At 38.3% G+C, this 16,145-nt stretch overlaps 1 protein-coding gene across 1 annotated transcript in view; it reads right to left on the bottom strand.

Annotated features, from left to right (window-relative positions):
- The window catches only part of LOC134533431 (uncharacterized), a 524,041-nt gene that overhangs the window by 68,916 nt on the left and 438,980 nt on the right, over positions 1-16,145 (bottom strand). Inside the window, exons 10-11 of the mRNA XM_063370954.1 lie at positions 9,981-10,109; positions 2,049-2,105 (exon numbers count right to left, since the gene is read on the bottom strand). Coding sequence (XP_063227024.1) covers positions 2,049-2,105; positions 9,981-10,109 — 186 coding nt within the window. The remainder of the gene's footprint in view (positions 1-2,048; positions 2,106-9,980; positions 10,110-16,145) is intronic.

Genomic DNA, 16,145 nt, shown 5'->3' with positions numbered 1-16,145 from the left:
TTTACGTAATATGAAAACTTTATGCTTTGCATTTATTAAACACTCCCTTCACTGTAAGCTCCCCTATGTTTAACTGAATGGGTGTCAACATGGGTGTCACTCGTTGCTTCTTCGATTTATTCACTTTTGGTTTGGGCATTATTCCTTGCTGCTTGCGTAAAAATAATAATATTATAAATAAAATATTAAGTAACTATTTTTCTTACAAAACGTAGTTTACACTCTAACGTAAATAATGAAAGTTGTTTGGAGTAAATCGACCGAGTACTTTCGTTGCCAGCTCGCTTGCGACGGAACGCTAGCCGCGCGGTTACGTCCGTCATAGCGGGAAACGCGGGCGGAAAGATGGCGTCAGGTTTTCCCGTCGACGTCAGAGCGGGCTTTACGGTGGTTTAGTTATTATTAGCCTCAAGCGTGTAGTTTTCCCGTAGCGGGCGTTTCAAAGTATCCTATTCTAATGTCACCAAGATTCTGTCATGACCCTTCCCCTCCGTGAGAAACAACATGTTCGTTGAATTCACGTCAAAAAGAGAATTTCAAAACACTCCGCAACACACGAACACGAATTACATGAGCATCCATCTGGATCAATGTTAGCGAATAACGGGCATCCCATTACTAGAGACCTGTAAAATTCGCGGATTATTTTCGCGATAGGATAGAGTCCAAATACTTTTGACATTATTTTGCTTCACTGATTGGGCCACAGTTTATCTGAAGGACTCTGGGCCAATGAAAAATCTTTAACAGAAGAATTAGCGAATCACTATCATTCCAGTCAACAGGTGTTACGAGTCGGTAACCAATCAGCAGATGTAATTTGTACGAGTGCATAGAGGATCATGGAGTCTTATCCTTTTAGGGATTTGAAATCGCGAATTTTACAGGTCTGTACCCATTACACACACACACAAACACGCGCGCGCGCAATCGGAACGCAAATAAAATTTACCCCATTCAATACATTTCCCTTCAGGACGAAAGCTGCGATCACGACGACGCACCACAGTAAAAGCGACCGTGTGTGTGCAGCTCGACGGCTGCATGTGGGTTAAGTAGCCCGGCGGGCCGGCGTAAAACTCGTCTGGCGGCCACGGACACACGAGCAGGGTCAAACAGGAGGCGAGCGAGGAGAAAGGACAGCGGTAGACGGGGGCGAGAAGGGAGCAGGAGCTCACGACCTACGGGTCTCGCAGAATGAAACATTGAGGACGGGGTCAGTGCCCGCCCGGGGACCTGGGGTCGCCCACGGCAGTAGTAAAACTTTTGTTTTACGCCGGGCTCTCGCGTCACGGCAGGATTGGTTAGGGGGGTAAGGGGGGGGGGGGAGCAGTTGCCCGCATGGACGCTAGGGCTGTGCGACGTGTCGATATGTCAGCCAAGAAACAACATCGCTCAATATCGTGACTGCTGTACGGTAAAAACAAAAACATAAAATTAAAGCGATACGTCGCATATCGCGATATTTGTAATTTTTTTTTTTTGCAAAGTCACGATACTGATTTATTCTTATTGCAGTTTATAATCAAAGCGTCGTTTAATCTGCACCGACAACAGCAAACCCATAAAGTGATTTGTGCCACGTTTAGCTTTGATTTTGGTGTTTTAACTCTAAAGCATTTTACGGAAGGATATAAAAATCACGGAATGATAGGAACACACTACATTATAAAATTCGGTCTCACATACCATGTAAGTTAAGAGTTTGAACAAAATTTAGCGTTAACGATAGCAGAGCATTATGTAGCGAAATACTCAAATATTTATACCAAAAATATATCTGAAAAAGCAAAATAATTTGGTTAGTGCCATAATATTTTTTTTTCCCCCTGTATCTGACTTTTTTTCTAAATTAATTTTACACTGCCGACTCACAAGCAGGAGTGCTGGTTTGTGGCACGGGGAGCGGTCAGTGATAAAAAAGCTGTATTCAGCTCTCAGAAGCAGATACGTTGCTTTTCAGTGACCGCATACAGGAGACGAAAAACGGATCCTCCAAAGCGTGTACTTTACAAGAGAAGACCAAAATACAAGAAGAGCTGACTCACCTCCTCGTGTTCCTTGTGGAACCTCTCCCTCTTCTTGAGCACTTCTTGAACTTTTAGCTGAAACAAACGAAGAAATTCGTTGCATTACGTTATGCGAGTAGGAATACACAGAGCGAGGAAACAGCAATCGTACAATGCTTTTCATGTGTTGTAAACAAAACGAAGAACGCTATTATGTGAAATACAGGTATTTAATATATTTTGATCCACCAGTATGAAATAATTCTGGGTATAAGCCAAAAGTAGGCCTATTTGATCAAAAAAAAATTTAATGGAAATTGTAGTTGGCATTTTATTTATAAATTACATATTTGCAAAAAAAAATATTTTTGATGTGCAAAAGGTCTCAGTATATTGCATTTGGTAGGAGTGATTTCGTGAAAATAGAACGATGTCGATGAACGGAAATGTGACACAAAGATGGCGGACTCACGTGCAGCAACATAAATCCGTATATAGTCACTTTCGTTAAAATTAGGGGACATACCAAAACTATTGGTATGACAAACTTTATGATAGTGTAACAATCTTGGAATACATTTGGTAAACTAAAATAGTCCTATAAAAAGTAGATACAAGTTTTAAAATACCTTAGAAAACTGACATTACTATGAATATAATACACAGTCTCTTTCTTAACCCCAAGAGTCATAGTAGCTACGCGGTAGAGAGCGCGCTAGGTAACTTGAAGGAGCGTGGTTCAAATCTAGTCTCTGGAATATTTAAATTTTTTTTAAATAATAATCTAACAAAAATGTTGTATCAGCTCAATAAGGTAAAGGTTTGTTTGTAGGAAGTATTTACAGACTGATTTCAGTCGTTTAAGAAAAAACAAATGTACAAACATACACTTAAGTGTTATAATATGTGTTTTTAAATGCTACAGGTTATTATTTTAGTAATGTCATAGAAGTATAACTTCTAACGTGTGCGGAAAATTAAAAATATAAGCGGTTTATCGAATTTTAACATGATGGTCAGTTTTTTTAAATAAAATTCCTAGTCGAAAATCAGACCGAGAGCCAGGGTTTTTATCGAAGTCGGGTAAGTAGCCACGAATACATAAGAGGAGCGTGGAGTCTATCCTCGAGGTCAAATACCCCGCGAATATTACCTGTCCCTAACAATAGGGGGGGATTCACGCGCAAGCCAGAGTCACCCTTAGTGCTTCCAGGCAAGTCCATGAACCTGGACGGCGCGTTTACGGTGCGATAAGCCGTCCGCGTTGGAGCACGTGCGACACGCAGGTAGTTTCCCCGCGCATAACACGTCCACTAGACGACAGTGTTCAATCCTTAACCCGCCGGAAAGAGTGGGGCGAGGTCGAAGGACAGCCCCCGACGACCGGCGACCATGGCCGGGCAGTCGAGGCACCCGGCGAAGTCATGGCAATCGGGAACAGAGGCGCGCGTCAAAGACCTCGCACAACGGCACGGAAACGGAGACGGATCTGCCGGAATATTTCACCATCGCGTCTATACTACTTCAACTATGCACGGAAACGTACTAAATTGCAAACAATGAGTAGAGACCGGAAAAATTCGCGGGTTCAACGACCTCCAGGATAGACTCCCACTATCCTCTACACACTAGGACAAATGCAAACTGTTCATTGGCTGCTGACTTGTGAGTCGTCTCGACTGGGTGGCCTGTGATTCGACACTTCTACGAGTGAGGGTCTCTAATTGGCCCTCAGTCCTCCAGGTTAACAGTGAACGAATGGCACAAGCAGCACTAAGGTATAATTATTTGAATTGTAGCATTTCACGAATTGAATCCGCGAATTTTTCAGGTCTCTACCAATGAGAATGCATTTCAAGGTTAAGAAATAATGGTTTAATTTAAAACAATATTATGCTTCTAGATTATAACTCGGGAAGAATTTATATATTTAATAATAAATTGTAAATTAATAATAGAGCACTAAATATTCTTGTGCTTGAAACAATTTTATTCTTTCACGAATTTAGAACATAAACAAACATGGCTACCATCGCAGCCAAATACTCCGGATTCTATTGTTCGCACGGAGCGGCGTAAAAGGAAGAGCTAATCCTCACGGGTACGTCTCCGTCTGCGTGCTGTTGTAGAGAATCTGTTACGTGAGAACGGTCTCCGTTTACGTCTCCGCTTCCGTGCCATTGAAGAACGGGCCTAAGGGCTCCCCGCCCACCTGGGCACACGCGGTGTGCAGAGCTTCAGAGGAAACGAGCGATTTGAAAACTGCTCGAGATGTCAAGAGTGGTGCTCGTTTACGAAAATCATTTAACAATAAGCTGAGGGCGGAAGGGTAGATCAGTTTCCGTATTTCGTTTATTGACGTGGCAACGTCTAATAAATCGATGAACGCCGGCTGCACGCACGAAAAAGTGTCCCTTTGCGCACATTGTTCCGTTACGATGTGTCCCGTTACGCTCATTGTTCCGTTACGCTGTATTCCGTTACGCTGTCGGCGAGTGCAGTAATGATATGTTATGTTACAACTGACTAAAAAATTATGGTGATTCATATAATTGATGATAGATATTTGATTACAGTTTATTTATATGAAAACTTGTTCATAATTATATTTAAACTTTATATCTAAACGCCAGTTTTTAAAATTAATTACAAGTCATCTACACGTGAACTGTTTCGTCGACTGTTTATAAAGTGAAATGAAAAGTTAATGTGGTTTTCATTGCTTATTACAACAGCAATTTCGGCAATAAAGGTTAATTATTCTTGCAATTTAAAAATCTTATTACTAGTATAATTTCAAGTATTTATTCTTTTATTATTAAAATAAAAAATATTCAATTCTATTCATAAAAGTATGCAATCATTTCATCAATGTTTTGTTATGACGTTGTCACGTTAAACTATCGTCCGTAAACCGACTTTACAGACAACCAATTATAAAAAAAAAGAAGCGAAAATGGCTAAACACGCGTGTTTTCGAAATAATTTTCAGGCGTGAAACATTCGGTACAGATTTTAAACTCACTAAAGACGCTTTCATTACACATTCATCTTCGTTTCTCCGCCATATAACGTTACGGTAACCGCTCAGATATCATAGTTACCCTCTGCACAACGAGAAAACTGCGAGCCAATTTGCGCTCAGAGGAGATTCCGCAGTAGAAGCACCAGCGAGCGCCGCGCTTATCATTCGCTTCACTAACACAAAATGCAAACCTGACTAGTCGGGCCTCATAACTTTTCGAGAAAGGTTGATTCTGCGATGGATCGGCATTGCTTTCGGCAGTATGAAGGACTAAAGAATACAAAAAAAAAAAAAAAATCAGAAAAAATAATTTCTCTGTACCTGCCCTAAAATTACCGATTCGTTCAAGAAATAAACGCCAACATTTGCCGGGTCACTCGAGTGCCTGAAACAATGGCAACATAACTTCAGGGAGACTATTAAAAAAAAAATTGGTTGTCAAACATTGATGAAATGATTGTATATTTTTATGAATACAATTGAATTATTTTTATTGAATTATCACTATTTTGTATGGATACAAAGAATGAGTGAAATGAAATATACAATTTAATGGATAAATTTACTTTTATTTGCACTCATTAATTCAAATATGTTTATTACTTTAACGAAGAGATTATTTTAACTATAACTTTTATACATGTTTGCTATTTAACTTCAAGATCGTCAAAAATGTTTTACGCTTTTTCGCAATTATACATTAAACGACGAAGTTTGTTTGTCGCGAAATTAAACCTAGAAGTTAATAAAAATGCCCTTGCAGTTAATAAAATAAGTATTAGTAAGTTTAAAAAAGAATTTCGGCTTTAATCTACAACCCAGACGCTCGTGGTGCGCTGGGGCCGATATTAAAATTCGTCGAGAATATTTTACGTTTTTCAGTGCTCAAAACGATATGCAATTGTGGCCCCGGGCACGAAATTTTATTTATCATTTATTAATAATAACAACGCCCCTCGAGATAAACAAGGGAAAATATGTATTAACGAGTGCCTGGAAAATATGTATTAACGAGTGCCTGGTTGCCGTGGAAGCTTATAGATAGCGCGATTCGTTCGGTTCGCGTCCGTCACCGTAGGGGAATAATATTATTTCGTTTTTATAATACGATTTTATAACAAATTAGCATCCCAAATACACCAAACTTATTTATAATATGTTACAACATTTTTTAAAAACATTGTGCAAAAGATACCGGGTGTAATTTGAATTATTATGTGTAACTGTAAAACACCATTGTTCGTACAAAAACGCATTTGAAAATTCAACATTACTTTTAAATAACCGTACCGATTGTGCTGAAAATCGGTGAACAATCGTAAAATTACATAATATTAATAATTCAAACGACGAAAACATGATTGAAATGTCAAATCGATGGTTGTTCCAATCGAGTGGAAGAGAGATGCGGTGCAAGCGTACAATGAGCGTAACGGGACACATCGTAGTGGGACAATGTGCGTTACGGGACACTTTTTCGTGCGTGCAGCCGGCGTTCATCGATTTATTAGACGTTGTCACGTTAAAAAATATTTCTTAAGGAATTTATATCTAGTAAGCATGCATGTTGCAAATGAAAGGCAACTTCAGTGTTAGAGTATAAAAGATGGTTAGTGATGTATAGAGCCCCTTTAAATAACTCCATTATAATCCATTGATTAGAAAGGCTTAATACAGATATTGCCAGGTATTTTTTTTATTCGCAGGAGATATATCACATAATTAGATTTATGGGGCTGAGTATACTGTATATACTGTAAGATTTTGTAAAAAAAAACTAAACACAAAATAATTACAATCGGGAAAATAGCTAACAAAATCAACTTCAGTTGTATATAACGCCATTTAAAATAGTTCAAAAACCACTGATTTTTCGAAAATAATGTATTAAAATCAGGAAAATGGTTAATAGAGTAGCAAAAAAAAATAATATTTTTGTTACAAAATAAGGGTGATATAATCCGCGTTATTCTTTGAAACGTATTTCTTGATCGACACACAGTGAAGTAAACGACATTTCAGCTTGATGTGCTTCCTAGGAAACCGTTCAAACAATTGACTATAATTTAAAGTAGCTACGCCGACACGTCAGTGGTTTTTTTCACCCGACCCGTGTTTAGTCTCGCCGTTAAGAACAAACACCCCTCGCATACCTCCCCACTTAAGAAACTTGGGACGCGAGCGAGGCGCGAGAGAAGCGATCAATCATCCCTCGCTGGCTTCCCGCCCACCAGGAGCAGCCCCCCCCCCCTCCCAAAATTCGTTTCGACGGGCGACCACCCTCAGTGGCACCTGGGCCGAGGCGAGGGTCCAACTTGCCGGAGTTCCGCCGCTCTCACCTCGCGCGGACCAGACTTAAGGCCCCTCTACACACGCTACCCTCCTTGTGTCGGCGTCTTGTGCTACGCATGCTCCGACCACGCCACTAGACACGGCCACCGGTGTAGAAGTTATGCTTGTGGTGCGTAAATTTTTATAATTGTTCCATATCTACATAAACATTAAAAAAAAAAAAATATGAGCGAGTCTTTCAGTAATAGCCAGAGTGCTGAAAGTAACGAAATAATCCACGTGTTCTCATGTTGCAAATAGACTTGTAATACTAAACTCAGACCTCGGGCACGAAATTTAACATAGAATTTTTTTAAACAATGCCGAGCGTGATAATGATAACTATACACAAATTGTGTTTTCAACTACATTTCTGAACTCGAATCATACGTAGTTTCCGCACCCACCGCTAAAAAGCGCTGCCGGAGCAGCTACGTCGACTAGCATCATACCATTTACAGACAGAATATTTTGAACTATATAATGTAACGGCTATCGATAAAAGCGAAAAAGACAAAAAAAAAAAAAAAAAAAAAACCCTAAATCCCGGCTTTGGACCTGATTTTCGACAAAGAAGTTTTATTAAAATACTGCCCATCTTGTTAAAATTCACTTAACAGTTATTACTTAATAAAGTTTCCTTTTGCATCTGTGCATTTTGGTTCGCGCTATCTGCACCGTCTGTTACACATTTCCGTTTCGTTACATCAGTTGCATTCACGAATTTACTCCAACAAAATGCCGTATACCGAGAGCTAAGATGTTGCACATAAAAAAAAAATTAGAGTGGTCGGCATACTGGTAGGGCCAACAACGCTACACACGTTAAGACCCGACAGAAAGCGATGGCGATGTTGGATGTTGGTTGGTTCTGACGAGAAAACCATCCAACTGTCGTCTCCGCCACTCTTCACGACAAAACTACGCTACACACGATCCAACCGCCGCACCGGGCCCGACTGTGGCTATCCTGATGGTCGGGCTGTCGTGTTGGAGCGTGTGTAAGGGTCTTAACGCCGGCTTAAACAGGCAGGTAAAGAAATTCGAAGCAAACAACTTTGTATGAAAATTAAATGAAATAATACTTTCTTCTGCCCGGAGTCACGATAGTGCAAGTGTACCTAGTGTCTCCATCTCTTGACTGTTTGTGAATCGAGGTAAAAAAAAAAAACGCAAAAAAAAATCTTATACGAAGTTCTGTGACATGTAACTTGTCTCAAATTTGACAATTATCAAAAATCTCTTTGTCACCCATTTCCCACATGTCACCTGCGCAGCATTCACAGTGTCTGTTTACGAACACTAACAATCATATGACTTTTTTACAAACACTACCGACAGAACATTGGCAGGAGGATACCTTGACCATTGTTAGTACTTTTGAGAACCGTTCAATTCGAGAAAAGTTACATGGCACAAGACTAAACATTTCAACGAGCTGTGAGGAAGCTTTTGCTCAGATTTTCCTTACCCGTATGTGCAAGCCAGCCAGTGTTGACAACTGTAACGCAGCAAGACACTGGGCCTGGCATTCCTCAGTACACGGGTTCGAACCCTCGGCAGTTCGGCCATTCTGATCCAAGATTCCCATGGTTCCCTTAATGTCGCACCTCCCTGCTCTAGAGCCAGATCTGCGGAGATCAGTTATCTCAGTCAATTTGATTGTCACGTTAGCAATTGAAGCAGAACAAGGTAGCACCGGGTAAATAGTGAATGTGGTTTTAAGATTAATAATTATATCTCCGATCCTAATTAAGCACATAATAAATAATTATCACGGGGACCAATAATTCAATACAAAAACTGCCAACCACAATTTTACAATTCTACGAAATTCAAACCTTAAGGGATAAAAGGGGTATTTTTTAAAAATCTAAATTTTACACTTCCGATCCAATTAGAACTATAAGTAATAAAAAAAGGAAACGTTACATCAAGATTTTACGTATTGCATTTTTTCTCATTTATTGAATGTTTTCTTTTAAGGGGGTAAAAAGGACGTAAGTCTTGATTTATTTAAAAAAAACATTATCTCAGAATTTAAACAAGTAAATAGTTAAATTATTTGGAAAAAATAATAAACTACAAATTATTATTTTACTACTTGGGGACTAATTCAAAACAGGATGCTATATATATATATATATATATATATATATATATATATATATATATATTAAAGTTAAGGGCCGCTCCTACTGGGGTACACACGCGGTGTGCAAAGCTTGTGGATGAGTAGTCCTGGACTCCGGATTTCGTTGTGAGAATTACAGTTTTTTTAGAATAATTTTTTGGAAATTAAACACCCGGCACTGAAAATTGAGAGAACCCAAGGGACTTGCAATGCACCTTTATCTTCATTTCTCCCCTATATAATGATGTGGTTACAGCTCAATCCTCATATTTGCCCTACGCACGACGAGAAGACTGCGGCGCTTAGTGGCGGAAACCGCGCTACATCTGCCAGCGAGTGTCGCACTCACAAGGAATTATGTGGAGTACACATTCGTACCAACCAGGAGATAAATCTGTAGCCTCGGAATTCTAAAAAGTGTGGCAGCCAAACCAGGCGCCAGAGGGGAACAGTGGGATAAGCGACGCTGGTCGACACCCACCCTGTGTATGGTCTCCTCGAAGCTGTTGCCGGTGCCGCCGTTCATCTGCATGAACCTCAGCCGCTCGTAGTCCCTGGGGTCGACGATGGACGGCAGCATGCCGTCTCCCACGCTCTCCATCGTCCCCATCTGCAACCGCGCACAGCACACACCCTTCAGCATTTACGTTAACCATGCGCAATCATCACTACCTATTGATTATTTCATGTAAACATTTCTATCTTCCATTAAAAAAAACGGGTGCGTGTACTTACGTACGCGCGTGAAAAGTTATACTTCTTTGGCATCATTAAAAAATAGTTTTTAATTGCATGCAAATAATTAATTACAATAAAATAATAAAATGGCTGGAAAAAGATAGTCAACACAGTCAATAAAGTTCAATTTAAATTTGAAAAAATAAATAAATAAAATTTAGAGAATAATAAATATTATGCGACATAATTTGTACTAAATATTATAAGATTCTTAACTTAAAATATTTATTATTGATTATTTAATATTTTAAAAGAAAATAAATAAATTTAAAAATAAATTCAAAAATTTAATTTAAGTTTATTCATTTTTTAAATATTTATTATTTTCTTAATTTAATATTCACTTTTCATTTTGACGTGACAACGTCTAATAAATCTATGAACGCCGGCTGCACGCACGAATAATTCTCCATGGTAGCGTTCTTCTCCATGGTAGCGTTAAACGTTTAATGCAACCTTGTTGGAAGTCGCATTAGATGTATAACTTCAAAAAATATTTTACGAGGTAGTGAGCTGTTGGAGGTATGTGGTTATTGTACACACAGTTAAACTTAAAAATATATATTACATAATTTCCTAAAATTACTTTTATGACTGAAGATAAAAAAAAGGTTTAGTAAATAATTACTACTGAAAAGTCAGAGAACCTAGGGTGTAGGTGAAATATCATAGTAAACCACTTCATAAAAACATAATTTTAATAAGCACCTCTCAATTTATCAATATAAAGTTTATTAGCGAAAACTAGATCTGGTACCAAAAACTGTTCTAGAAAAAGCAATGCTACTTGGGGACTCCTAATACAGTCGTCGGGATTACTTAATCAGTTTAATAACCACATTAAGTTTGAAGAGTTATGTATAAAAAAACAATATCATATGCAATAATAAGAAAAGAACCGATGTCTTAATATGATTGGAGAAGCAAATTATTCAACAAAATAGTATATATAAAATATTATTTTTGTAAAAAATTATGAGTTGAGTGAAACATTTTTTTTGGATGACTTCTAGTATACCATTTGCCAGATTTATAATTAATACCATCAATTATATTATGTACATGCGTAAATACAACACTAAACCAATAACAAGTTTAACTGCTTGCTTTTAGTATTTAGGTTTAGCTTAGATTCTTCGTCATTAGATTTCTCGACCCTTAGATTACTTGAGATTCGAGAATATCGAGGAATTGTACATTCCATATTAACATCCATGAATGCTATCAAATTTGATTGATTGTCTCATAGTGTTCAAAAAAGTTCTCTGATGAACTAAATGACACTATTAGAGGAACTGCAAATGAACTCACTATAATTACGTAATTTAAGAACTTAACACGCTCACTGAAATTTTTAACTTCTAGAGAACTTGAATTCATATCTATAATGAAATGAAGAATAATTATATAAAATGTAGCCATCGAGTCTACAACTAACAGAAATAATGTTTATATGGTGTCATACACAATTCAAAATGCGTGGGATAACTATGTTTCATTATTCGATACACTTAAATCGCTATTATTGTGTTAGCGGATTGTTGGCTATGTAAATTATATTAACTTAGGCTTCATACGTAACAAAAATCCGTGAAATGTTTCCGTGAAGATTCGCTACTTTAAAAATAGTCCATTTGCAAAATCCATATCCCCAACACAGCGCTATTTTATGCAACTGAAATGAACAAAGCGAGGTTTCAGTAAAAGCTGAATTACTGTTTAGAGCAAATGAGTCATTATCTGTATGTGCTGTGCAGTACACCTGTAAATGTATGAAAATGAGAATACTTTTTAACAACTATTCTTCGTAAATATTTTGTGAAAATTTTTAGTTTTGTAAAATATACAAATGTTCTTTAATATATATATATATATATATATATATATATATATATATATATATATATATTCACAAACGTTTTAGAAACCTTGCCAGACTTTTCAGAGCAGGCCAACCCAATGCATGTTTAGTGACTCTTGCAACGGGTGGCGTGTACGCAATCTGTGAAATGACTTGTTGTTCTTTTACATAATCTATGTTACAGGATCAAACGTTAGGTCACGATATAACTTAAATTTTTTTATTGTAAATTAAGTGGCATTTAAAACAGACTTATACAATCGTTCAAAGTAGCCGTAACATGCACTCTAAACACGAATCTTTGCAATTTCACAGTGTAGCCGTTGAAACGACACTGTTTAAAAAAATTCCGCGACAGAAGCAGTTTAAACAAATTTTTTTAAAGAAACTCCCATGATAAGCATTTTGTTTTACAGTTTCATATTTAAAGTTCAAAGTTCATATTTTGTAGACTTTTTTTCTGGATCGATAGGACAGTCCTGTCTTTGGACTTTTCAGAAAATATAATTTGTCTAGTGACTTTTGTTACATTTGTAGTTCCCCACTTGAAATAAAACATTATATACCCATGGTTTTTACAAGCTGCAGCTTATGTATACTTTCACAACGTAATGAGTCTTGGGAAATCATGACTTAAATCAAGCAATGCGAAAAAAATAATAAATAATAGAGTTGAATTAACATATTGGTAAAAAAAATAATTGATTTTATGACTAGACAAATATTTGCTAGCAGTAGCGTCCACCATGCTCGCACCACAACGCCAACATTAGGGGGTAGATACTCGAGAATCGAGTAACGTGTTCGCTACACCACATCGGCCACTGAGACAACCGTAATAAATAACAAATGAGATAATTTAAACTTTTTTTTTTTTGCAAATCCGACCGACCGATACTCTAAAACCATAAACGAACACCGCGGATGGATTAAAAAGTAGTTCGCGTGGTGGGGAACTAGAAGGCCGGGAGTAAGCCAATTTGCACAGGAGCGAAGAGGCGAACCGCTAATTTTACACTGGATGCTCCCTCAGGAGGGGAATAGCGTCAAGGAGGAGGGGTGGGGGGTGTTTGTCGAGAGGAAGGGGCGTGGTAGGGGAAGGTAGGGGTGAATGATTACACGGATGATTTTTCATTTTCCGGGATCCCCCAACCCCCCCTCTCCCATCGCGACCCAGGAACAAGCCGATAATAATATGGAGTCGGGAGTTTGTGGGGGAGGACCGCAGGGCAGGACCTATTCCGAGCGTGCTCCGGGGGTTAATGGCTCGGACAGACAGCAAACATGGTGGGTGATGGTGTGGTGGTGGAGAGGGGGCCCCGGGACAGACATGGTGGAGTGAGTAGCGTGGCACCAGGGTGACCAACGCGCGAGAAACAGCGTCGAATCGATACCATTAACCATCCTGTTCTCTGCAATCCGCGGACTAGATATTACCTCACAAAAAAATTTGGAAAAAAAAAAAACAAGCACAAGGTTTTAAGACTTGTATGAAACACGCACATACACACGGAAAATCAGGTTTCGTCTACGAAACAAAAAAAAAAACAAACAAAAAAAAACATACGATCTAAAGTGTTTCCCAAGGCGGATATAAGCACTTCAATCTGTAGCAAAAAAAAATAAATAAATAAATATATATATATTGAAAATAATAAAGAATTTAAGCTGGAACACTGCTAAATTAAACATTTCTAAAACCGCCGGAGACGTAAATTGTTTTCTTTGACAAAAATTAGAGGTGGCAGCAGATAAATATATACCTAAGTGGAAAATAAAGGTGTTACACTCAACTATTTACAAGAAAACATTTTACGACTGCGACACGATTTACGGTGCTAGTAGAAAACTGATTTATTATTATTATTTTTAAAAATATTTTAAATAGTTGTGGTTAAGGGTCACCGAGATAGATCTGGATATCTGGTTTGGCCGCCGTTATGTGGACTTACTGCCGTCCTGTTCTTGCGACAGTCTGCTACACTCACACCTGAGTGTAGGCCCCATTAACCAACCTGTGATAAAAATACTAAATTAATAAAGTTAAAGGTATCTAAACAAACAAATTTTAATTTTTAATATTTATTTATATATTATATATTATCAACGTTCCTCGCCTGCGGGAAATGCGGGTTGATAGCCCGGTGGGAGAATCGAACCAGGTTCGCCTTGTGGGAGACAAGTTTCCTGGCCAAACGACCACCGCGAACCCTAACGACAAAATAATCCTACGTCCATAATGACATAAATACGTAATCCACAGATTACAAAAAAAAAAAAAAAAAAAAAAATGGCGTCAGAGTTATCTACACCGCAGTGGAGAAAATGCTACGGGGAAAAAAATACAGATGAGTAATCTTTTTCAGGAGCTCTCACGAAAATGTATTTAAAGAGCCCGCTCAGTCGTGGGTGTATGTGTGTAAGTGAGGCGGGATGATAAGTGCGACGCTCGCTGGTGCTCCTAGCGCGGTGTCACCTCTAAGCGCAAGTCTTGGGCTGGCGTATAGTCTTCGGGTCGCGGACAGCACAACTAGGAGATTTGAGCTGTGACCGTAACATAAAGTTAAGGAGAAATGCTGATAAATGTGTAATGCATGCTCCTTGAGTGCTTTCAAGAATCTGTGCCGGGAATTTTTAATGGCTGAAAATTATTCTGAAACACGCGTTTCTAACAATTTAATTAATCACTCTCCTGAAAATTCAGTTTAAAGAACGAAATACGGACACAGAACTGGCGCCCTTGGCGTATTCTTAAATTATCTTAAAAAAGACACTACTCAGATATTTTCAGCAGTTTTCAAATAGCATGGTTTTTTTTCTGAAGCTCCGCAAAAACGTTTATGTGCCTAGGTAGGCGGGGCACTCGGATGTGATTGCACAGGCATCCGGAAATGGAAACCGGAGCCAGTGGCTCTTTGTATTTTTACTACCAGCAGTTGAACTCTTTAACGGGTGATATTTCGGTTCCGTTAACAAAGCGTTCTCCTGCACGCTGCCAGGTAGTTATGTCGCTACGTAAAAAAAAAAATAATTTTTTTTTTATCTGCTCTGCCTACAGGCGCAGTTAGAATTCGAAGTTCATATTTCTATACGTTGGAACAAAAAGTGTTAAAGTCCATTCTAACTAAACGTCATTGTTTTGGAGGATGCCAAAATATTTAACACGGATTCAACTCTGCTCGTTTAGGTAATTTCGTGAATGGAACGTAAGTCGCAAGGAATCGCAAGGAACGGAATTTGTGTAACCATGGCGTTGCCATCTGTGGCGAATGGCACGAACCGAAAATTTGAAAAGCCAAAGGGATATTTTATAGTATTACCTGTTTAGTGAATTTTAACAAGATGGGCAGTAGTTTAGTAAAATTCTTGTCGCAAATCATGTCCAAAGCCGGGGTTTAGTATTTTTTTCAAGTATTTTTTTTTCCCTATTATCGAAGATGTTTCATTATTTAGTTGAAAATTGCGCTCTGTATATCTAATGATTTAATAGTCGACCTAGCTGCTCCGGCAAAAGAATTTTAGCAACGGCTGCGGAAACTACGTGTAATGCGCGTCACGAAATACAGCCGAAAAAAAAAACATTTTCGTACATTTATCACGCCGTGCACTATTTTAAATAATTATTCATTAAATATTGTGTCCCAGTTTCGTATTGCAAGCTTATTTGCAACATGAGACCACATGAATTTGTTCGTTACACATCACTGGCGAGTACCGAAAGACTCACTCTATTTTTTTTAAAACTAATGTGTTTTTAAAGTATACTAGGATATAGCATATATACTGCCAATCGTTACGTCTTTGAGTGCAAAATAATTTTTAAGTAATAAATAAAAATATCCGAAAGCTTCCGACGGTAAATTCATCGCGATTATCTCGTCTGTGTTTATCTTGAATTCCCCTTCCCGAAGGGAATTAGCTTAAGAATTTCGCCTCTCTCGGCTATTTCCATATCTTATTTCCCCTTCTTTTCATTCGTTTCCGTGATTAAGAGAAACTGGAACGATAACACTGGTGACTCGGCGACAGACGGAGGGAGTAAGGGGA

Source organism: Bacillus rossius, chromosome 6, assembly GCF_032445375.1.
Source record: "Bacillus rossius redtenbacheri isolate Brsri chromosome 6, Brsri_v3, whole genome shotgun sequence".
Lineage (NCBI taxonomy): Eukaryota > Metazoa > Arthropoda > Insecta > Phasmatodea > Bacillidae > Bacillus > Bacillus rossius.
Note: the sequence above shows the minus strand (reverse complement) of the source record. Positions and strands in the feature narration are given on the sequence as shown.